Source organism: Pteropus vampyrus, unplaced genomic scaffold, assembly GCF_000151845.1.
Source record: "Pteropus vampyrus isolate Shadow unplaced genomic scaffold, Pvam_2.0 Scaffold483, whole genome shotgun sequence".
Classification (NCBI taxonomy): Eukaryota; Metazoa; Chordata; class Mammalia; order Chiroptera; family Pteropodidae; genus Pteropus; species Pteropus vampyrus.
The window spans coordinates 471,152-494,578 of record NW_011889264.1 but is presented as its reverse complement, the minus strand read 5'-3'; the positions used below and the strand labels follow the sequence as shown (position 1 = coordinate 494,578).

The 23,427-nt window shown below is 48.7% G+C and overlaps 1 protein-coding gene and 1 non-coding gene across 5 annotated transcripts in view; one reads left to right on the top strand and one right to left on the bottom strand.

Moving 5' to 3' along the window:
* Positions 1 to 3,478: 3,478 nt before the first annotated feature.
* The window catches only part of WWP2 (WW domain containing E3 ubiquitin protein ligase 2), a 122,745-nt gene continuing 102,796 nt past the window's right edge, over positions 3,479 to 23,427 (bottom strand). For 2 of the 4 annotated variants that reach the window (XM_011382595.2, XM_011382596.2), the window contains exons 11-24: positions 17,938 to 17,992; positions 14,357 to 14,438; positions 13,633 to 13,761; positions 13,122 to 13,197; positions 12,756 to 12,827; positions 12,448 to 12,536; positions 10,403 to 10,562; positions 8,910 to 9,043; positions 8,438 to 8,578; positions 7,652 to 7,772; positions 7,205 to 7,309; positions 6,191 to 6,287; positions 5,902 to 5,974; positions 5,119 to 5,362 (exon numbers count right to left, since the gene is read on the bottom strand). In XM_011382595.2, the coding sequence (XP_011380897.1) occupies positions 5,263 to 5,362; positions 5,902 to 5,974; positions 6,191 to 6,287; positions 7,205 to 7,309; positions 7,652 to 7,772; positions 8,438 to 8,578; positions 8,910 to 9,043; positions 10,403 to 10,562; positions 12,448 to 12,536; positions 12,756 to 12,827; positions 13,122 to 13,197; positions 13,633 to 13,761; positions 14,357 to 14,438; positions 17,938 to 17,992 (1,434 nt within the window). In that variant the 3' untranslated portion in view covers positions 5,119 to 5,262. Of the gene's footprint in view, positions 5,363 to 5,901; positions 5,975 to 6,190; positions 6,288 to 7,204; positions 7,310 to 7,651; positions 7,773 to 8,437; positions 8,579 to 8,909; positions 9,044 to 10,402; positions 10,563 to 12,447; positions 12,537 to 12,755; positions 12,828 to 13,121; positions 13,198 to 13,632; positions 13,762 to 14,356; positions 14,439 to 17,937; positions 17,993 to 18,091; positions 18,386 to 23,427 lie in introns of those variants that run through there. The other 2 variants (XM_023524629.1, XM_011382594.2) reach the window with 2 other exon arrangements.
* LOC111732697 lies at positions 22,526 to 22,644 on the top strand. The gene has a single exon (XR_002777659.1). It is a non-coding gene; the product is annotated as a 5S ribosomal RNA (ribosomal RNA).

The following is a 23,427-nucleotide window of genomic DNA, read 5'->3' as shown; positions in this document are numbered from 1 at the left end:
ACAGTGAATGAATGTAAAAGATTTCCCATTTGGCCCAATTTGAGAGGTAGCACCTGAGAGGTAGACAAGGGAATTCAACACATTTCTGGAAAGAGGAAAGTGGGAACCACAGCCAAGAATTAACTGGAAGGAGCTGCAAGCTGTCCCTTCCTCTGCCCCTAGGCATCTATCAAAGGAAAGGAAGTTAACTGAGGTAGCAGATTAACCAATCTCTTCACCGTCTCTGGCCTAGCTAAAATGACAGCCAAGAAAGTATTATTAATGTCTTGATCCACAAGGTCGAAGAGAACACGAGAGGATTCAGCAGTGGACAAGGGTGTTAACCAAAGTATTCAAAAGTGGAAAGCAGGTGGAGGAGTGTAAACGACCAAGCAGAAGTCTTAACCTAAGATGCTGCAGACGGAAATGCAGATGAGAAATAAGCACGATGCTGGAGAGACTCTTGGGGACAGCAGGAAGGCAGGAGGAGGGATGAAAACTGAGGCAGTGAAAAGTTCCTATACAGGACCCTGGCCGGAGGACACAAGGAATATCACAGATCCAGACCAGAAACAGTGAGACGGGTTGGCTTGATGAGTTACTGCCTTAGGCCTCCACCTTTCTCAAAGCCATAGCCAGGTGCTCAGCAATGACAGTTTTGTTTTGTGTGCTGGTTGGCCTGCTTCCATGAAACAGGAGGGAGCAGTGGGATGGTGCCCAACCCATCTATACTGGAGCATATTTACACCACTCACCCCATAGCAGCTGAACTCCCAGCCATCACTGGCAGACCCACAACTGCAATCTTGCTCAATGTTTTAAATTTTGTTCTTTTTCTGACCCTTGGAATTATTTCTCATTTTTGAACCAGCCTTTTGTTTTTCTCTTTTTATATTTTGTGTGAAGTTATTATGCGTTAGCAGCAGAGGAATTGATAAATCATGAATTCACTGTGCTATCTCAACAGAACCCTTATTGGTTTCTAATATTTTATACTAGAAAGAACCAGAGCTCCTAGTGGAGAAGTTGATTCTACAGAGCAAGAGAACTAAAACTAAGAATAGAATACCATGTAGACCATCAAAGATATCCAAAAGGGTGACAACAGAATCAAAGAGGCTAAAATTGTGATGAGCATCAAAAAGAAAACAAGGATTACTGCCACTGGGACCAACTGAGTTGAGTTGGGCCCTGAGTCCATTATGATGTTCAAAAGATACAAATAATAGAAAGTGCCAAAGAAGTCACATGCTCCAATCTGAGTTAGTTGATTGATGCTTGACTCATGCAGCATGCACTACAGGAAAGTGAGCTTGACTGTGGTACTTGAACCAACCTCAGAATCAGAGGGACTTGGATAAAAGAGTATTTTAAATTGAATTCATGGGGTAGACTATAGGGAAATGAGCTGAGGTAAAAACTTTGGGCACTGACTTTTCTTCCCCAAGATGAAGCTGGGGCCTTGTTTATGCTGAGCTTATAAATATTTCTCTAAATGAAAGCATATAGATCTTTAGGGCAAGTTTTTCTAGAAGGGTGAGGTAAGCCCCAATATAGAAGGGCAGTGGGATAGCAAGAACTGAGCTTTCCAGAACCAGTGAAGTCCTACCTTATATAAAGGCTTACTGGCACCTAGAGACGCATTGGGGACCTTGGGGGACAAAGGGAGTCGTATCTGTTCTTCACTTCCACAATAATTTTATAGCTTTGGCTAATTCCATGAGGAACTTATTACAGCATGTAGGGGTAGGGGCCCTCCCTGCCTATCTAGTTTTACTTGAAACACTTCAGAATAAGAAAAAAAAATTGAGGATATAGTAAAAGCAAAGAGAGGTAATTAGAACCCCCCACCCCCACCCCCAGGGAGAAAGAACTGTGCAAGAAAAAAACAGTTGTCTAACTTCATAAGATTTACTTCTGGAGTAGACAGTATTTATATAATCATAGTAATGTTGCTTTTCAGCTTTTAGAATAAACTTTCAGAAAAAGCACAGAAGATTTCATTATGGTTACACAATAAAAAGTAAATGTTAAAAAAATTTTTTGATCGTGTATAAGGACAAGATGCCCAGAGTTAGATGGAAAAGGGAACAGAGAGCTGGGAGGACAAAGGGGTCACCAAGTAGGGTGACAAGGCATCCTGTCCATTGCTAGGGCTAGTAAAACAAGAACCTTTTTGAAAGGCTACTGGGTAGAATCTTGGGATTTTTAAAGTGTATCTAGAAGGATCCAAAAGAAACCAGCAATAGTTGCCTCTAGAAGGTGATCAGAGTGGCTGAGGAACAAAAGAGGAGAAGCCTTTCACTGTAGATCCTATCTTTAAATTTTAAACCTTTTAAAAATTTTTAAATAAAAATAAAGGTACATCATCAACCACCTAATTTCCAGGACGACTGCCATCTCCTGGAAGAGCGCATCAGTGCATAAGACCTGTCCAAGGCATTCACCAAAACTGTGCAGCCACAGGCAAACTGTTGGACACACTGCCATGTCTGTTATGATAAAGATAGGGTGTACTATAGAACCACCATAATACGGAATACCACACAGAGAAGAATCAATTGGAGATCTGTGGATGGACGTGGGAAGGTGTCCCTAACACCTTATTTAATGAGACAAGTTCCTCAACATGTATAGGATCTCATGTTTGTATATTTAAAAACCATATGTATATATGATTTGCATATGCACACAATATAGTCTGGAAGGACCACAGCACACGGCACTTGTAACAGTAGTTACTTCTAAGGATCAAAGTGAGAACAATTTCTACCTGAACATGTCTTATTTGAATTATGAGATGTCTGTATAACTTGTGGAATTTTGTCAATGATTTTCTCAGAGCATAGCACACTGCCCTGTCAAGTGAAAAAGGATTTGAAGCAGAGGAGTGAAGTAGTGAATTCAGCTGACGAACTCCCAGGAGGAGTCCCCTCTGAACAGCTCTGCCTCCCTTGAGAGGAAGCACATCAGGGCAAGGCTCGATCCATGACAAAGTCATTTCTGGGTCAAATGCACCGAGACCCATCAGCGTGGTAATCTGCCCCATCTGACCTCTTAAATCCTCAAAAAAGTAGGTAGCAAGATCTTGTATGACCAGAGTCAAGGTCAGAGTCCCTTTATCATTGTAGATCCCAAGAATCACCAAGAAATGTTTCTTGAATAAATGACTGCCCAGGACAGCGTCCCCAAGCTGGTTTCCAAAGCCTGTCCAACCTGCGGCAGCACCTGTTGGGTGTTCTGGCCCCACAGCAACTGGTCAAAGAAACCTAGGCCTGTGAGGGCGAAAGGCTGCAGTGAGGCAAATGACCAACGGCTGAAGCCGGTGATTCCAGGACCAGGACTCAGCTGCCAATCAGCAGTGTGGCTGTCTTGGTTAATAATGCACGTACGTCTCAAAACCAGCCAGGTCATGGAACTTCCGGCCCCGTTCAGGCCTGGAGGGTCTGTACGGCCCAGAGGCCTCCTATGATTTTGGAGACAACACGCCAACACCACCCACAGCTGCTGATTGTTTATTGCACAAGAGACTGGCAATACCGAGGCAAGAGGTTGGGCGTTACAAAACAATCTGGTAACCAACCCAAAGCTACCAAAGGACATTCCTTACAGACACACCTCAGTTATATACATGTACATACACACATGCGCACATGAACATACTCTGAACACATGTGAGCCCGAGGCTTCCAAACCCCACATGGCAGCTTGCACCCCGACCCGACATGCCAAGACGCTTCAGGGAAGCACAGCAAACAACTCCGGGGAGAAAAAAGGCTGAGCTGCAATGAGCTGAGCCACCCAAATAGACACACCCAACACAGTAGAGGGCTGTCCCTCCACAGGCCGGGGGGAAGGACGAGGATCTGGGAACGTGAGACTGTCCTCAGAAGGCCCATGACTGGTCTAAGGGCCTGCCTGGGGTCCTAGGAAGCTGGAGTAGACTGCAGCTGATGCTCGGTGATAGAACCCTGGAGACCTGGACCAGGGAGTTCACAACAATCACCATTCCAGCATCCCACAGGACTGTGTTCGTCCTGAAGGACTCAATACACGGCAGAAGCCCACAGCAGAGCCTAGGAGGGGCTCCGAAATCAAGTCAGACTCTGTGCAGCAGAGGCCCTTCTGCTGGCCTCCACGAGCATCTTTTCCTGTGTGCAGACAAAGCCTTGCTTCTAGGCAAAATAAACACACTCTGGGGTGGCCAGGACATACTTCATTCTTAACAAGGGACTAACAGGTCCGCCTAGAGGTCTAGAACCCAGATGACTACACCTAGCAAAGGGAGTTCTCCTCTATCAAAGGCGGCAAGGTTGGGCTGGCACCAGGGCACACCCCCCTTCTCTGTCAAGGCTCGGGGATGAGGCCACTGTGAAGCCGAGCTGCCAGGTCAGGCCTGTCTGAGCTCGCAGAACTGCTGAGCAAGTTCCTAAGAGGAGTAGCTGTTTGAGAAATTCTTGGACTAATGATGCTGGCTCTCTCAAGGTCTCAGCAACACCTGATACACCAGCTCCTTGACAGAAAGGGACAGCAGCATACCAAGAACACAAAGGAACCCTACACACGAAATGCTTCAAGTTTATGTAAAGGGAAAAGAAATTCTGAGTTTGCTGTTTCCATCTCACTGACATCCAAGCAGCTGACAACCCTTTATTGGCTGGGAAGAATGAACTGGCCAGCCCTGAGTGGAGAGGGGCCTTGCAGCTCAGCCCCCATGGCTGGGGCTTGCTAGGGGAGGAAGCAAAACAGCCTTGATCCAGAGCTCTGAGTGTGGGAAAAGCTCTCTCAGACCTTCATTTTATACAAATCACTGGAAAACTTCTATTTAAAACAGAACCTCTTTTACTGGCAAAGACTCGGGGATTTCTTAGCCCAGACAGCTACCCAAAGTGGCTAGTCTCCTCACCTAACTCCCCTGGAAGGCTTGGGGCTTCTGCTGCAGCCCTTCCACACAGGCACCCTCCTTGCACACTCATGCACACCTTGGGTTGGTCTTAGGGGAGAAGGAGGGTGAGCTTTACAGGTTTGCTCTCCAGACTGTGATGGGTAATGGGGCCACGGTAACTGGGGCCTTTATTCCAGACTGCCACCAGTGGGTATGAGGGAGGGTTGAGCAGGGCCTCTTGAGGTCAGACTCTGCTGCCACTGGCTGATGACAATGAGGTCCCATGCAGGGCCACCATTTGTGGGGAGGGCCTCCCAGGGGCTGCGGCCAGCGGCCTCTCAGGCAGGGAGGACTCATGACTACATGTGTGCTGGGGGAATGGGAGGGGACAGCGTCGGTTACTCCTGTCCAAAGCCCTCTGTCTCCTCGATGGCATACAGCAGCTTCTCTTTCAGTTGTTCGTAGCTCTTGTATGGTGGGAGATCCAAACGGTTGAAACTGTTGAGAGAGGGGAACAGTACAGTCTGCATGGGAAGGTCAGGGCTTTAATAGCTTGACCCCTGCCTGGCTGAGACAATCAAAAGTTCACACGGCTATGGCACAACCACAATGCCAACTAGCTGGCGAGATGCTGAAACAGGGTCCTCAAGGACCCTGCTTCGTCAGGCCTTAATGCTTCAGGTTCCTGAACCATAGAGGGGTTAGGAGATGGTTCAGGCAGCTGAGGAAGTGGGGATTCGGGTAGGAGGGCACTCAGGGCAGCAGCTCTTTGCCCACTGGAATACTAATGTTTAATATTTAATACCTAGTGTGGCCATCAGGGTACATACTTGCTGTCACAATTCCCAATAGACCAGAGGCCCAGACAAAGGTAGCCTGGGTACGCCACAGCTCCTCGTCTCCAACCCAACACCCCAGAGCCACATGAAAGTTGCTGGAGTCAAGGTCCCGAAGCCACTCTGCCCACTGGGCTGCCCTTAGGTGCTCATCTGGTCCATCAGGTTCCAGCCACCTCCCACTAAAATCAGCAGGCTTACCAGGTATGGCTTCTGGGCAGCCAGGTTTCCTTGCCAACCTTGTCAATGCAAAACTTCTGTGGTCCATTGCTACCTGTTATCCAAAATAAAACACATGGTATGTAACAGAACCATTCCTTCCTAAGTCAAAATGCTCCAGCACCACCCTCAGATGGCTCAGCCCCAGAGGCATAAGCCACAGCTCACTCCCTTCCCGCTGACTTGCTTCTGGGAAGACACTAGGTCTTGCCTTCCCTCTGAACTGTCCTCACCCCCACCCCAAGGTGCCACAGGGCAAAGGAAAACACACCAATGAGTTCAGCAAAACCCCCGACAGGCAGGCGGCAGGTCCCAGTAACGAACTGTAGCAGCCGGATACTCTTCTCATTGTCCATCTCCTTCACCACCTGCAACTCCGAAAGTCAAGGTGGAGTCAGGTGATCCCTCTGGCCCAGCACTTCACCCTGACTTGTAACTCTCTGGTCAGCCATGGCCCCTCTTTGGGGCTGATAACAAAGCCCGGGATGGGTGGGTACAACAGCCACCAAGCTGGGAAACCCCGAAGCCGCACCAAGAGACGGTGTTTGCAGAACTTTCCCACCAGTCCATGGGACATCTGTCTGTCTCTGGGGTACCTCAGGCCAGGTATTCTCTCCCCAGCCAAGTTCTGCTTTTTAAAAATATAAAGGTTTCTTTTTGGGGAGACGAACTGCTCTGGAAGCAGACAGTTGTAATGGTTGCACAATAGTGTGAAAAACCACTATAAAAACCACTGGATCTTACACTTTAAAATGCTTAACATGTGAATTTTATAGTATGCAAATTCACTTCAACCAAAAAATTTACAGATATTCTCTTTTTCCATGTTTGCTATACTTCATAATGACAAGACCCACACATACAAAGGAACCAATTCATTACATCCAGGATGATGAGCTCATTCTGTTTCCCTGGAGCCAACCATGTGTTTTCCCATCCCACCGGGCTGGAAGGAAACCACACGACCTGCGGGAGCATTCCTTCCTCTCTGTGGGCTCCCCTGCCGCACACCGGCATTTAGAGCTGACCCCAGCTGACCACTGATGCTCCTGTCAAAGGCACTGGCCACAGCCCAGCTGCAATAGATCAGTTTGTCCCAAGGTTGGGTTTTTTATCTCCTTTTGCAAGCTGGGGTAGGTGAGGAGAGTGTCAAAGATGGGGGAGTGATAACACAAGAGCCCGTGAGATTGAAATCTAATCAGCTCTCGTTTCCATTGGTGGACTGTTATAACGTCCCTACCAAGACCCTTGCCCTGACCTGGCAGGGGCCGGCACCAGGACCCACCTGCCAAAACCACTGGATCTGCTTGCTGTTCTTGGTATAGTGCCGGTAGATGGTGTTCTTCTGCCAGTCGCTCATGTCTATTTCCTGCATGCCGCACAGCATCAGCTGCAGAGGAAAAGGGTGTCAGCTACCTAGCACCAGCCCCCACTCCACCAGGATGCAGAGCTTTGCCCAGTTGCTGGAAGATGGCACCACCCCAAACACTGTCAACCATTTCTGATGGCATTTTTAATAATATGAATAACACAAATCTTGAACATGGACCCCCTCGAACAAGGGTCTGGGGAGGGGTGGGCATGAGGACCCAAACCCAAGTTATTTGCCTACTACCGAATCCTGGGAGTATGGGGTTTTACTGGGAGTTTCTGTAGGTCCGCAGTGAGGCTATCAAAGGAAAGGACTGCTCCAGAGGCAGGGGCTCAAGGTCCCGACAACCTTAGCTCTCACCTCCAGCTCTTTCTCATCAAAGTAGCGCAACCACTCCAGGGGGACCACCTCGTTGAAGCCATCCAGGAAGGCCTTAGTCTGCTCTTCCACGCCCCGGGTGAAACGCCAGTCAGTCAGCAGCCTAAAACCAAAGACTAGTTGTCAGTGGAGCCCGAGACCACTGCCAGGTGCAGCTCAGGGCCTGCTATGAGGCCACTGTCACAAGGCAGCAAGGAATCAGCTGAGACTCAACTTCTAGCACAGCGAGGCCCAGGCTGCTGCCGGCCCCAGAGCAGAGCCTCTAACCCCACAGCAAGCTGGAGATATGTGAGTCTTTGAAATCTCTTCCTCCTCCTCCTCCCACCATCGCCAACTGAGCGTCAGACTTGTGGAGTTTAAAAGACTGAACCAAGAGACCTGAAGAATGCACACAATGTGCACACAAACACACGTAACATAGTGGATTCAAGCACAGGGGACACAGAAATCCTCTATTAGAAGAAAGAAGAGGAAGACCTCTAAGTTTCATGCCTCTTCAAAGAAATTCGGCCTGTGGTCTTGCAGTCTACCACGTGGGAAGAACAGGAGCAAACAGGAGCTGTAACAGAGGCCCCTGGCTCTGGCAACCCTGAATCTGGTCAGCCCATGACCAACTATGGGCAGCCATCTAAGGCCCATGCAAAATGGGAGGTTCATGTCATCCCTGGTGGGGTCTGGCTGAAGAGGCACCCAGAGACAAGAGTGAGAAACCCTTCCTCTGCGGCCGGCTGTGTCTCTGTTCCCCTCTCCCCAGCACTGGAGACTCACATAATGTACTCTTCCTTGTTCTCCTCTGTCACACGGATGCTCTCACCGCCTTCCTTCAGCTCGTGGGTTGTCACCTTGCCCAAAATCTCCATGTCCTGGATGAAGTACAGCTCTAGGCCACACTCTTCTAGGTTGTTCTCTCTGGGGGGCACGAGAGCACAGAGGGAAGATATCTATCTTAGAAGGGTCTTCCCTTCATCCTGCTCCATCACTCATTTTTAGTGCCCATGGGACAAGAAGACACACCAGTAGCCTAGAAAACAGAACAATAGCAAAGGCCCTATTCCTGACGCGAGGAGAGATTTCTGGAGCTGCCCTATGGGGACCTAGAAGCTCTGCATCTCCACAGGCACTTATACAGCCTAGGTAAGCGCACGGGGGCCACTATGGCTGAGAAAATGAAGGCCATTGGTACCTACTCCCCAAGCGGAGACCCCTCTCTGCCCAATGTGGGGCAAGGGAGGGGACTCACTTGATCCAGACGATGGAGTTGTAGAATTCGGGGTCGATGGATTCCAGGTCTTTCAGGGTTGGTCTCTTGTTGAGCATCCGCTTGTAGAAAGGGAGGGTGAAACCTGTGTCAATGAACTTTCCATGGTACAGAGCCTGCGGGGGGAAGAAACACAAGCAAAGGAGTTTGATCTTCCCAGGACACTGCCCAAGGCAGGCTCTATGATGCTCTGTATCACAGCCAGGTTACTGCTACCTGTCCTCTGTCCCAGAGAGCACCTTGGCATCTAGCTACCCCAGGGGCCCAAAGAAAGGGTCTGGAAAATAAGTAACACTGTTTGTCATGACTGGGACCTTGGGACAGACGTTCATCCCACCTGCAGACCACAGGGACCAAGCAGAGCTGGAAGGCTGAGTGCTTAGGAACCTACCTCCGGGCCCGCTGCCTGCCCAACACACCTGCCTCTTGAGTTCCTGCTCTAGCAGAGATTGCTCCACACTCACAGAGAAGACTTAGTCAGCACAGATCCAGGTGGCAGCCCTGACTCATGGACTCTCCAAACTGGGCAGCAGAGGCAGCCAAAAATAATGCAGGCGCCGTTGACGGCGAGAGCTGGCGGGCCAGTGGTGAGTAATAGTCTAGGGTTTTACTGGCCTGTCCTGTTGGTTGCTGGGCCAGGCGAGTCTCTAGACCTGGGAAGAATGCGCCCACTTCCTGAGCCCAACACCTTGGCCAAGAACTTCCAGACCAAGGGAAGGGACATATTTAGTCATGGGCTCCGGGGTCCTCCTGAGAGGGGAACAGGGCGGAACACTCAGGAAGTCAGGAAGAAGCAAAAGAAGTCAGCTGTGAAACATCTCAAATTACCAAATATAGCAACGGGACTGTGGCTCCCACAGACTCACCCTCCTCAGTCCCGGTTCTCCACTCTCATGAGACACTCAACAGGCTGCATATGACATGACTCCCTTCCTTATTCACACTGTGTTCCTATTTCTAGATAAATACAGATACTGCATTCGACTCCCCCTTTCCTACTTTGCCCTGCTCCTGGCAGATGCCTCCTGTATCTCACACCAGGCTACAAGGTTCTGTGCTAAGCTAGTGAGATTCCAAATCCCCTTCCAGAAGGCTGAGTGTCTTAGCAGGTCACTCCTAAACACTAGTGACAGACAATGGCACACCCGCCCCCAGAGAAAGCAGCAGATGGTTAGGGTAGCACTAAGCCCCATCAGTCCAACACCCTCAATGGTACGTATTGAATGTTAAGTGAAGTCTGTGACCCAGGCACCCTAGGTTTCGCTTGACAAGTCCTACAAGAATCAACACGTGGAAACCCTCTCAACGTCCCTGGGTGGTCACTGAGAGTTCTGAACCATCTCTTGAACTTCTCTAGTTGTTTGAATTTCTAGTTAGGAGTTTTGTGAGGATGGGAGTTGGGCTGCTGTTGGAGTGTAGGGTCTGGCCTCCTGGGCTGCTGCCCTCCCTGGAGGTCTCATGACAATGAATCTTACCATGGCAATGAACCTGCCAATAAAGCGGAAGTAGGTGAGGTGGTCAGGGTTGATGGAGGAGGCAGGGTTGATCTGCAGGCAGTAATTGTTCTTCCCGGCGTATTCGAATAAACAGTACATGGGGTTGAGCACCTCGTGGGACAGGAGGAAAAACCACTCTCTGTGAGAGAAGAGAGAGAAAACAGGACTAATGGGTCCTTCCCTGCACTCCCATGCTGGAGGTGCGACTCCCCTCTGCCGTCCTACTTCAGCGTGGTCTAGTGACATGTACACGCGAGTCAGGCCCCACTAGGATCAGCACCTAGACTAACCTGTATTGACAGCTGGTCAGTGAACAGGGTGGGGTCAGACATAGGGTGAACCAGGACAACAGCTGCACTTGAGGATGATGCTCAGGAAAACCCGTGTGCGTGAGTATGTGTATGTCGGCTCCCAGGGTACATTCTAGGACTCTACATTCGGTATCCAGAACGCCTAATGGCAAGGGGGCTCCTTGCACCCTGGGGCCACCATGCAGTTGTGCAGGCTATGCAATTCATAAGGGCACTATGGAAAAATATCGTAGATTTGCACGTTATAACTTTCCTGCAAATAGTCAAGCAGTTCTTTTCTGATAAAACCAGAATATTGTGACCATTTTCCAACATGGAAGTGTCCTGAAAAGGCCAGTTTTCTCTAAAGCTCGCAAAGGTGCTGTATGAATAGTAGTTGCACCGCTCCCACCCTGAGGTAAGCAGCGCAATATGAATACATGGCAATATGTTCTCGGCTCCTGATGCGTGAGCTCTGATCTCTGCTGTCTATGGATTATAAACCTCACTTCCACCAGGTATGTCACTTCCCTTGCACTTTGCCCTCCCCTTACCCCAGACCCCATCGCCAGACCCTTTCTCATACTTCCATGCATTCATCTGAACCAACACCCATGCCTTAGTATCTCTTTGCACCCTAAGTATAACCCACAAGCCAGAATTCAGAGTCCTTCTGGGCTTGAGCTAAACCAGCAGGGGGCCATCCCAGCAGGGCCAGTCCTTGGCTGCTGGGCGGTTTGTGGCCAGGCAGACGAGGAGTTCTTCGATGCAGAGGGTGCCCCGGTATCCTGTCCGTGGTTCTACCCTGTGGTAGAACAGCATGACGTAACCTACCATAGGGTAAAACCACTGGCAGGACACAGAGAGACAGACACACACAGGGCGGGAGCGACACCAGAAGCCCACCAAGCAGAGCCTGGAGAGGAGGTCACCATGGGAAAAAGAGCAATCGATCCACTAGGGCCAACACAGAGGGCAATGCCACCAATGAACGGAGGACCAGAAGCAAGTTAACCCAACACCAAGCAAGAAGACGTCCCCAATCCATGAGAGGTGAGCAAACTGAAGGGTCACCATAGGCTAACACACTCCTTTTCTCTGCCAGGGCCCGTCAGCCCATTGTCCAAGGCAATGTTTGGCCCGAGAGCGTTAACTTTTATAGGAGGACTGCGGTGAGGGCAAGACAATGCTTTAGTTTCTTTTTACGGTTATAACAGCCATTTTAATTTTACTGACCCTGTGTACATGACACACAGATGAGTACCGATCAAGGCCCTTTGGATTATGACACAGCTTACACATGTCACATATATACTGAGACACCTAACTTAACCTGCCCCAGCTGCCTTAAGAGTAGGAGAAACCCAGGACTGATTTTAATGAACAACCACATGGCACCGATATTTAGCTGCTGCTCACGGCTGCAGCCGGACTGGTTGTTAAAGTACAGAAATAATGACATATTGGTTGGTAAAAGAACCATTGTCCCAAGCCCCTCCCCCAGGAGCCCACAGCCTCCCCATGACCCAGTAACTAAAGGGTTAGTGCCTAGCTCAGCAAGGGACCCCAGGACTCGGCTCTTAGCACCATTCAGAATGGCCATACCCGCACCCACTCCTGAAGATGAGAGCACTGGCAATCAATCTGAGCAAGGAGGAGGCAGCTTTCTGGCCATTGGCCCAGCAGCCTAGGGAAGTGGGGTGCAGTGCAGCCTACCAAGGGTGCCAAGCTCACCTGGCAATGCCTCCATAGTCCAGGCCCTCCTCGCCGCGCATGATGATGTACAGTCGGCGGCGCAGGTCATAGGGTTTCATGTTCATGATCTGGAGAAAGAGAGCATCATGGCTAGCATGCCACTCTCCAAGCTGGGGGTAGGGAACCAGGGGACTCCAAGGCCTGCTTTTCAGCAGAAGCCACTTACCAAGGCCCATGCCTCGGAAACTCTACCATGTGTGTTTAACGGGCTATGTGATAGAAGCGAGGTGGGTGAGAGGGAACCTTCGGCCTGCCTCCGGTCTTAGATACCATGATTATTCTCTAACCTGCTGGAAAGAATCCTCAAAAAGTGTCTGCCTGGAAACGCTGATCTTCACGTGGCTGGGAAGGGCATTTGACTGAAAAAAAAAAAAGAACCCTTGAATCAGGCCTCAAGGGGTCACTACTCAGTCTGGCCTCCTGTCTGTATGAACAGGCTTTCCCATCTCCCTGGGCCAGTAGGGGAGAGCCTGGCCTCTAGAAATGGAAGCTGGCTTCCTTTTCTAGAGACAACGTCAGACAACTGCTCAGGGTTAGACAAGTGACCTGCCCCCAACTGACCAGATTCTGATGCCTGCTGCTAGGCTGGGAAGTCGTGCTGAAAAAACTCCATAACCCCAAGCTCTAGGCGAGAGCCCAGTACCAGAACTCACATGGCAGAGGAAACGGAACTGCTGATACTTCCACCGAAAACTTCGGTCGTAGGCACCAGGGGAACCTTGCTTTGTCCTGGGAAAAGTAAAGATGTTCTGGAACCTGTGTAACTTCTCAAAAATTAACAACATATCTTGTTGGCCCTTAGGAGAGTTGGTGCTATGTTAAAGATAAGTAAGGTGAGGCATAAAAAAAAGGAAGCACGTACCATTAAGATCTTCTGTAGATTTGAGGAGTAAAAAGAAAAACTAGAAATAAAGCCAGACTCTTGCCTTTAAAGAGAGAGATTAAGAGAGAGAGAGAAAGAAGGAGGGAGGGAGGGAGAGGGAGAGAGACAGAGAAAGAGAGACTGACCACTGGTGTTATTCTGAATAAACAGGGTGGCCCTTCCATCCTCATCCCTGCTACTGTGACATGGAAACTGGCCACTAGAGGGCAGTAATAGCAGCTGAACACAATAAACCAGGCCTGTGCTAACAAATAATGCTGCCGCCTTTGGAAAGTTCTTACCCTGACTCAAACCCCGGGCGAGGATCCTTAAAGGTGGTGGTGCGAGTGTTGTGGTCCACGAAGTAGCGCACCCCCTCGCTGGTGTACTTCATCTCCCACCCTGGGGGTAGAGCGGGCTCCTGGATCATCCTGCAAACACGGAAAGAGAGAGTTTAAGGGCTGGCCTCACCTTCTGGGCCTCAGTGCTTAAGGGGCTACAACCACCAAAGTGCTTTTTCCTGTTTTCACCCAGGTTCTGCAAAGCCTTTGAGCATGGGCCTTGAGGAAATGCACCTGGCATCACCCAAGTCATGAAGACAGTTCTGCAGCAGAGAGGTCATTTACTGTCCCAAGGCCAAAGAACTAGCCCTAGGTGGATGGCCGTGGCCTGAGTGGCCATCAGCAATCCTAAGGTGCCAACTGCTCCAGTCCCCAACTAGCTTCTAGGGATTGGGGGTAGTCTAGGGTATTTGGGGTGTCCCTCGATCCTTCTGAAATCGTATCAGCAGCCTGCCCAATCAGCACAGGGATCCATCAGGCCACTGTCCATCCACCAGGAAGGTCAACTTAAAGAGCTGCTTTTAAGCTCTCATTAGGCCGACACTGTATCATGAGGATCTCCAAGCTCTTGTGTGTGGCTGAAGGTTCCAGAACATTGACCACAGAGGATAAATGCAGTCCAAGGTCACATAGCCAATGCTGGAGCTATGCAGGGCCCAGCCCCACTCCCATCCCGTGTCCTTACCCCTGGGTACGAGGGTCCTCCCACTGGGTAGTGCGTGTGTTATGGTTCACGTAATACACTCGTCCATTGTCTTGTCTCTTCTCTGCCAGGGAGAAGAAAGAAAAGAGGACAATCAGATTCAGACATCCTGAGCCATGCCCTTTCCCCTCTGGCTCCTCCTTCTCAAGTACTGGGTCTGAGTTTCTGACCCTGTTCCTGACTTGTTAGAGAAGTTTAACCAGCACAAGCCTGGCTCACTCACGCATCTGTCACTAACAAAAAGGACAAAGAGAATCTTCCCCTATGGGGGCGTGGAGGAGGGACAGACACATTTCCAACTCAAGATCAAGCACCGTCTTTGGTCAGCTGGTTCGGTGGAGGGAGAGGGGCAGTGTGGCATCGCGGAGCGGGAGCAGCTCAGCTGAAACCAAAAGCCTAATTGCATCCAGCTGTGTGCAAAGTGGAGGCACGGCTGCCTCCCAACCCTGGTCTCACTCCCACCAAGTCTGTGACAGCTGGTCTTTCATCCTGCAACTGCTCTGTCCACAGGATGCAGACGACCCAGGTGCCTGTAGGAGGGCCACATTTTCCTCACATCTCTCTGATCAGTGCTCAGAGCCTATATACCCTCTACTTTATCTTTTTTTCTCCAGCTTAAAGGTAAAGTTTTGTTCTAAAATTCACATCCCATAAAACCTCTACATTGCATATGTGCAAATAAATACCAGGGGCCATGGCACTTGACACCCATCTTGTTCGTACACCTAAGCGTGTGCTTCCAGACAGGGCAGTGTTTGGGAGCTCATACATTCTTATTTCCTCTGGACAATCTTTACTTTCATACCCTTTACCGGCTCAGGTCCTCTAGGGAGGGAGTCTGGGCTTCAGGGGCAGACCCAACTCTAGCTGGAGATTCTGGACCTTGATAAAGGTTAAAAGGGTCACCCTATCAGCTCTGGGTGGCAGGCAGGCAAAATTAAGGACAAGGCTCTGAACCCCAGGCAGGTCCCCTTTCCCAGGAAGCTTCTAAGCCTTCAAATCTGTTACTGTCCTGAAAACAAATGATGCTAAGGGCCCTCCCTCATTTCCGATAGGGTGAAATTAAAGGAAAAAAAAATCAGTTCAAGAAGCTACAGGAAAACTAAAAGCTGAAAAAAAAAGAACTGGCGGGGGCCCAGCCCTCTCCCCTCAAGTATCAGGCTCCAATGTTCCTAGTACCGACCGAGAGTGCTGGTCTCTGTCTGCCTTACCTGGTACCCATTACACAACAGGCAATTTAAAAACAAAAAAAAAAAAGGACAGAAAGAAAAGAGGGAGCCTGGAATTGCTACAGAGCTGCCACCACCTCAGAACTGCTGTGAGACGGTCCCACAGAAGACAGGCTTCCCAAGAGGGATCTGAGGGGAAGGAGGGGCCGCTCCCAGCCAGAAGCTTCTGCTTTGAACTAGATCCTCCACGTCTGCTCTGCCAAGGGCCAAAGCCAAAGCTAACCACCAGGCTGGGGGATCTGTCCAGCCAGTTCGAGGCCTGCACCCTTGTCTCTGGCACTGCTCCCTGTGTGTGGGGCCTCTTATGGTCCTGGAACTGCTCTGCTGCATACGATTTCATAGTTTGGGTGCTGGGAGAGTCCCTAAGGGCATCTACCTCGACCCCATTCAGGAAGAAATCAACTCGGAAGCATTTGGTCACATGCCAGGGTCAGGACAGCAAAGGAGATAAGGATCTAAACCTCAGACGTCCTGACTCCTAGGCTGGTGCTCAAAGAGGACCATGGGTCTTTCCTGAAGGAAAAGAAAGGGACACAGGACTGAGCAGGACACCACAGTAGACTTGACAGCAGGCTCATGCTGAAGGCAATTCTTGTTTGGTTTTGCTGATCTTTCTGTTCAATGTTAACTCTCTCTGGAGGGGAGAGAGAGCCTGCCACAGCCCTGGGGAAGCCAACACAAAGGCCAAAGGATTTGATTAGGAAGGTTCCCTGGCCATCAGCCAGATGTTCTTTTTTCTCAGTTTCATACCATTATACGCTTGTGTGTTTTCCTGATCATTTGTAAACAGCACTGACTTTGACCACGGCTCCTATACTCATCTCAAATATTTCACACTTGGCTTCTGGGGGCTATTTACAAGTCCTTATAGCTGCTCTTGGTGACTATCATTCAGCAGAACCGGTTCAGAAATAAATCACTTGACTTCACAGAGCCAGGAGCAACTTTGAGTCCCCAGCTCTAGGTCAGTGTCTACTGGTTGCCAAACAACATTACAGATTCTTGTTTAATCTGATGAGTTTTCCCCTGCCGAACCAGAGATCTCATGTTTGACTCTCTCACACTTGACTAGCTGCCAGTCTCTGAGATAGCGATGACTTTTCCTTGGCTCAGGGAGTCAGGTGGATCGTCTATGTGCATAAGGGATTCCCTGGCAGAAAACCAGGAACTGTGTGGAGGCCTAACGGATATATCCCACCAGGAGGACTAGGAGGTCCTGCCTGGTAATTCACTAAGTGATACCCTGCAGGTCCAAAGGAGTTGATGCAGCCTCGTAAATTACTACCAGAGAATAGCTGTGTCTGCACCAAGAGGATCCAGCTCTAAAACTGCACTTTTCCAAGCAGACGCTCCTCCTATCATTGTCAGCTTCTCCACTTTCTCTGGGGAACACTCCCCCCCCCCCCGCCCGCAACTTAATACCACCCATGAACACCACTACACCAGCATTTACTGTCTTCTGCTGGCCTAACCAATAAATTAAACCTGATACATGCCAATTCCCACCCTCTTTAGCTCCCAAAGGTGCTTGCCTATTAAAGAAAACCTTGAATGAGCTCAGAAATCCACCAAGTACACTGAATCTCACCATCTCTAATGAACCCTTTTGAATGGTCACTCATCCCCAGAATAGCCACAAAGCCCATAATTTCTCTCAATAAATTAAACCAATAAATTAAACCTGATGTCCATCCCTCAAATTCGTTATTGCAAATCACACCAAGGACTTAGAATAGGTAAGCGGTAGCGGCCAAGGACAAGGAGAACCAAGTGTGGTGTCATTAACGAGCAATAATGCACTTCCACAGATTCGCCACCCAGCGCCCAACTCGCTTCCCTCTGGCCTCTTCCACAGCTGTGTCACAAATAAAAAGGTGGCTTTCATTAGTCAAAATTAGGCTGAAGTCCTTCAACATCTCAGCTGTAAAGAAAGGTTTGGTAAGGTGGCTCCTTCGGATCGCTAGGCCACAGACCTGAAACAAATGCACTTGGGAATCAGCCGGTGTCAAACATCTTAGTGATAGGATGGGTTGATTGTTGGGTAGACACCTTGAAAGTCAGGATCAGAACCCAACAGTCCCACAGTCACTCGGGGACTTCTTTCATAGTGTCACCCTCCTTCAGCTACAATGGGTGAATGCTACAGGGCGCAGGGGAACCCCATTACTTTCCCAGCTTCCCAGCCTGCAATTGCTCTGGCTGGGCACCCCCAGAGAGTGAGCTAGAGAGACGCAAAATGGAAAACCGAGGGGTGAAAGCGAGGGAGATGCACAGAGAGAAGACAGAGGGTGGCGGGCATCCGCTGAGGGCACAGAAGTAGGACTCAGTACTTACCCCAGCCAGGAGGGAGGGGGCCCAGCGGGTCATGGTCAGTTGAAGCACTCGAAGACTAAACACAAGAAACAGCAAAACACAGAGGTTTTTAAAAAGCTGCTGGTTAAAAATAAATGGATAGATAAAAATAAAAATGCCAACAACTCATTTCCACCTTTGGGCTCTTTGCAGAGGAGACAGTGGGGCCTTAGGTGGCATTTGCTCCTCTCGAAAGTCTTTTTAAAAAAAGAAAAACTGAAAAAGAACCATGCACACTGAGGACTCAGATGGGTTTTAGAGAAACTGTTGCCAAGGGGAGGAAGAGGTGTGCAGACGAAGGCGGGCTGGGGCCGTGGAGGAGGCAGGATGGCCGCAGGCATGGCAGGAGGGCCCAGAGCCGGACGGCCAGCAAGGCGCTGCCGGGGGAGCTCAGCCCAGTGCCTCTGCTCAGCTCCTGCTCCCGACGGCCAAGGCGACTGAAATCACCACCACCTCCAACTTTCTCCAAGAACCACACACGGGAGGGGAAAAAATATCACAGGCCTTTCCAATGAAATCATTCCCACAAGCCCTGCCCACGCCCAGAGCTTCCTGGCTGGGGGCTGGGCCCTCATCCCTCCACCTCCCTCCTGGGTGCTGGGAGAGGGAGCAGAAGTGGTGTGCACAGCCCAGACTGAGGGCACATTCAGGTCCCAGGCCCCTCACCTCCCCCAGGAATGTTTTCCTTCCCTTCACAAAGCACCTTTATTCTCCTCCAGCCTAAACCTGAAGTTACTCAGTGTTCTGCGTGTGCCTGTCTGGGGAGGTTGGGCTGGAGGGGAGGTGGGGCTGGGGGCGAGGTGGCGAGAGAGAAGGGGAGACAGGAGAAAAAAGGGGGAGCTGATTCCAGGACTTGAGGGTCACTGTTTACATTAAAGCCCCTCCCCCCCCGCCCCAACCCCCAGCCTAATTCTGCTGCAAGGTCCCACGGGCAGGGTTGCAGTGGACTGAGAGCTCTCATATCCTGCGGGGAAGGGGGTGCTATCAAAAACTTTTCATAGTTAAATAAAACAAGTATTGTTCTGTGCTTAATTTCTCTCTCTCTCTCTCTCCCTCTCTCTCTCCCTCTCTCTCTCTCTCTCTCTCAAGCATTTTTATTTCACTTACTAAAATTTAATCGTTACATTAGGGGATCAAATTCTCAATGCATATTTCGGGCTGCCTGGCTGGCCCCTCTGGAGCCACACACAGGCACAAGGATGAATGGAGCTCAGTCAGGGCTTGAGAAAACATTGGTGCAACTCAACTGCCAATGAACCCCCTCTCGCAGCCCACCCTCCACCCCCGGCTGAAAGGACAGAGAAACTTTCTTTCCAAGGTGGCAGCACAAACAACTCTTCCAAAGCAAGTTCCAACAAAGACGTTTAAGTCTTGAAACCATAGGTTCGTTCCTTGATGGGACAGAGCCCCCTTTCAGCAAAGGGCCTCCTACCCAGCAGAATGAAACTGCAGAAAGGTGCGGGAAGCTGGGCCGTCCTCATTTAGGGCACATTCCCATCAGCGTAACGTGGAGGACGTGCTCTTAATCTCCACCACAACTCAGGTTTGTCTGATGGTTACTGGAAAAGATCTCCCAGATTCACGGAGGTCGTTTGGGTGGAGGTGGGGTGCATCATCTCATAAAATCCAGGTACCTCCAACTTTGTAGTTAATACATAAGAACGGTATGTATAAAAGCATTCAGCAACATAAGTAAAGGAACTAACGTATAAAACACACATGCATTTCAAATAAAGAAGCGAAATACGATGCAATGCGATAAGTACTGAGCTGTAGCAATGTCCTTGCCAAAGGGAAGAACTATAGAAAAGGTCATTTAAAGAATTTAAAGGAAGTGTTTGGTGCAAAACTGTGTGCTGCTTCAGGTCTTTTTTTGAAATAAGTGGATAAACCAAAAAGGATTCAGGGCTCTGATGGGAAATTAGCTCCCTACTGGTACCAACTGGGCTTTAGTCGACTTATGGTCATCTTTTGTTTAACTCTACAAATCAACCAACCAAACAGTCTTTACTGACAGCCTCTGTGATCTGCACTGAACTAGAAACAAAAAAACATATTTATCAGGTGGCAAATATTCCCTTTCCTAATATCACAGCATCGAGAAAAAAGGCACATGACTTAAGAACAGCCAATCAGATGCTCCCATCCCGAACTTGTAGGGACCGCCATGAAAGCACAGGGGCTGCTGGAGAGTCCTCACTGCTGCAGAGAGTCCAAAATCCATTGGAGCATCAGTGTTTAATGGCAGTAGGACAGGGCGATGACCTATGCAAACTATTCCTTTGTGTTGCCTACCCCAGGTTTCTGCCAGAGCTTGGTACTTCGGAATTGTGTTAATTCCATGAACTACCCAATTTCCATTTGATAAATTCCTTTTCTGCTTAAGTTTAATCAAGTGGGTTTCTACTATTCATCAAAATGAACTCTGACTAGTATACAAAGCACAGGGAGAAAAATTTAAAAATTTATCAGCCCTTTTCTTAATCCTTGCCTTTTTTAATGTCATAAACTTCATACAATGTCAGCTCTCTTGTTAAAGTGTTTTTTTAATTTCTTTGGCATCTTCCTATTCTCATTTTATCAGATCCACTTCCCCCTCCCCCACCCCCAAACCCAGAAGAAGGGGAGAGAAGAGGAAACAGAGACGGGAGAGAAACCAGAGATTTATAAACAGTACATGAAATGGGGTCAATGGAAGCTGACGCTCATAACGACTTTACCTCTTACACTTAAAGCAAAGCACTTGACTATTTTGGATATTTGTTTCCCAATGTACATAGTATGACTTTAAAAATAAGAAAAAGAAGTTGACAGAAGCGAAGGAGAAAGAAAAAGTAAAAGCCACACATCATGGCCAAAAAAAACAAAACCCCAAACCCCACATCTCTAATGAGCCAATGAACTGCCCCTTCTCTTCTACCACAGTCCCCAAAATGAGAGATCCCAAGTGTTACCTGGGGCACAGCTAGAAAAGTCCAGAAAAAGGGGTGTGGGGGTGGTTATCGTCAGAAAAGAGGTCCTAGGATGTGCAGGTGATTCTAAGAGACAAGAGAGTTTCCTTTATTACTAGGAACAGAAAGAAATGGTGTTGAATAATTTTCCTGGTAACTGTCCCTGGATTGGGAGATCTGGGGTGCAGGCCACGAGCCAGACAGCTCACGTGAGTTCAAGTCCCTCAGGGACTAAACACTAAGTTCTAGTAATATTTTAAGATACAAACTCAGAAATAAAGAATGTCTAGCAAATACAGCCGAGGGCAGGAAAGGCTCTGGGAAGGGCATAAAGGTTATAATGTGGACGGCAGGCTCCTTTTTTTTAAAAGATATACCCAGTGGGTGCAGAACGAAATGCAGGTGCTTGAGAATTCAATCCAAGGGACCCTCTACAGAGTAAGAACCAAGTTGTCTGTTTCTGGATAATGCAATTTGACATTCTCACATTATAAGGAGTCATGGAATGATTTCTGCTTCAGTCCTGCTGACACTAGATGCCTCCTCCAGTTATTAGGAGAGGACCAAAGTGGGAGTAAAGGAAAAGGTGTCACAGAAATAGTAGTAGGCTGTGAGATGGGTCTTGTCGCGATACACAATGTGTACAACCAGGCCTGGCATCCTCGGTGAACTGCACTGGGAACATGAAGCAGAGGGCAAGGTGAAATCGCACAGGCCAGCACAGTATGTGCATGATGATCACAAGCAACATATGCACTGGAGGCATTGGGAAAAGGGAGATATCAGAAATAAGAGAACAGTGACAGAGACCGAACAAACTGTGTTGAGGTGGACAGCAAGAAAGAATTGTGGGAGACTAAGATCTGGAGTCCCTTGATTTCCATTTTGAACTATATTTCGTGTTCTCTGCAAGGCAGCAAAGAACAGGTATCAGTTTCAGCCCCAAAAGAGGAGGGGAAGGAGGAGGAGGAGGAGGCAAAACCACTGGTATAGTATCAGGTCTTAAGTTTACCGAGTCGAACCTTGGGCCAAGGCCAAATCCCGAAATAACTCTATGAAAGCAACTCTTCTTAGTTGGAACAGGACATGGCACCATACAAACAAGAGGGGCAAACCAAACCCGGGGGGAGGGAAATCAATAGACATTGAAAGCTGACCCAAAAAAGATTCCTACCACGTTTTTCAATATGAGTCCTGTTTCAGGGAGAAAAGGGAATTGTCACTTCCATGCTGAACCCTCCTGAATTCCCAACCAAGCTGAGAAAACCATTTTAGAGTACTCAGAGAGAAAATTTTTTTTAGTGCTTAATTTTTACTTTTAGGGGACTCTCCTAGTCAAAGTTTTGCTTCTGCAGGTCCAGGATGACGCTGCTAAAATGAGAGAGGCAGGCACAAGGAATGAATGTGCCAAAACACCAACCAGACATGAACTCCAGAATCTTCCCTTTCCCATATCAAACACCTCGATCAACCTATAGAACCTACTTGGTGCACGGTAAAGAAGAAAAAAGGATTCCTTTAATAGAGTCTTTTTGAATTTGAGAAGTTGAGTAAGCAGGGAGACAAAACCATGTGAGACTACTAAAATGTGTCCTTGTCTTTAAATGAAAGGACAAAGAGTCTACGGCCATGCTACCCTGAACAAGCCCAATCCCATCTGATCTTGGAAGCTAAGCAGGGTCAGGCCTGGTTAATACTTGGATGGGAGACCACCTAGGAAGACCAGGTGCTGTAGGCATAAAAAATAAAAAAATAAGGGACTGTAAGCTGACAAAGTCCTTGCAATCTGTGAGGTCAACCAAGGGTTGCCTCGCCAAATAAATAAATATAAATAGATAGACAGATAGATAGATAGATAGATAGATAGATAGATAGATAGATAGATAAAATATCAAAGGACAAAGATGCCCAGACCTTCCCAGTTTTGCAAGCCACGACCACCAAGAAAATGGCAGGTAAGGTCTTTGGGGACCAGCTCAAGAGGAACAATTTCTGAAATGCAGAGAATGACCAGATCCAGTCCAGTTTTGAACAACCAGGTCTCATCCAGCACCCCAGAACAGGGTGTCAAGCATGTGTGAAAGGAGTGGGAGACCTGGCATAAGAATGTAAGCAGTGCTGTACCTGGTAGACCACCAGGGCATAGGTTGTAGACAGGCATTATGGTTACTTGTGGAGGCAACTTAATGTGACAAACACCGTGATTTCTGCTCATCCATGCTAAAGAAATTGGGGTCCTCATCAGTTTCCTCACTATATGTTGAACAATCAGACCCCAAAGACAGAAGAGAGAACAAACCAGCCCAGGGAGTTGCCACCATGCCTTGTGGTTGATGATGTAGCTCCTGCCTTGGGTGAACAGAGAAAGAGCTGCAAACAAAGGCAAAGCTGATGATGAACTCAATTAAATAGAATTAAAGATTTTCTGAGCTATCTCACTAGGGTAGTATCTGATTTATAAACAAGTGTGGAGTTAAAGTTCACTTCAAATAGAAACAATGTGGGTTAAACACAGTGATTA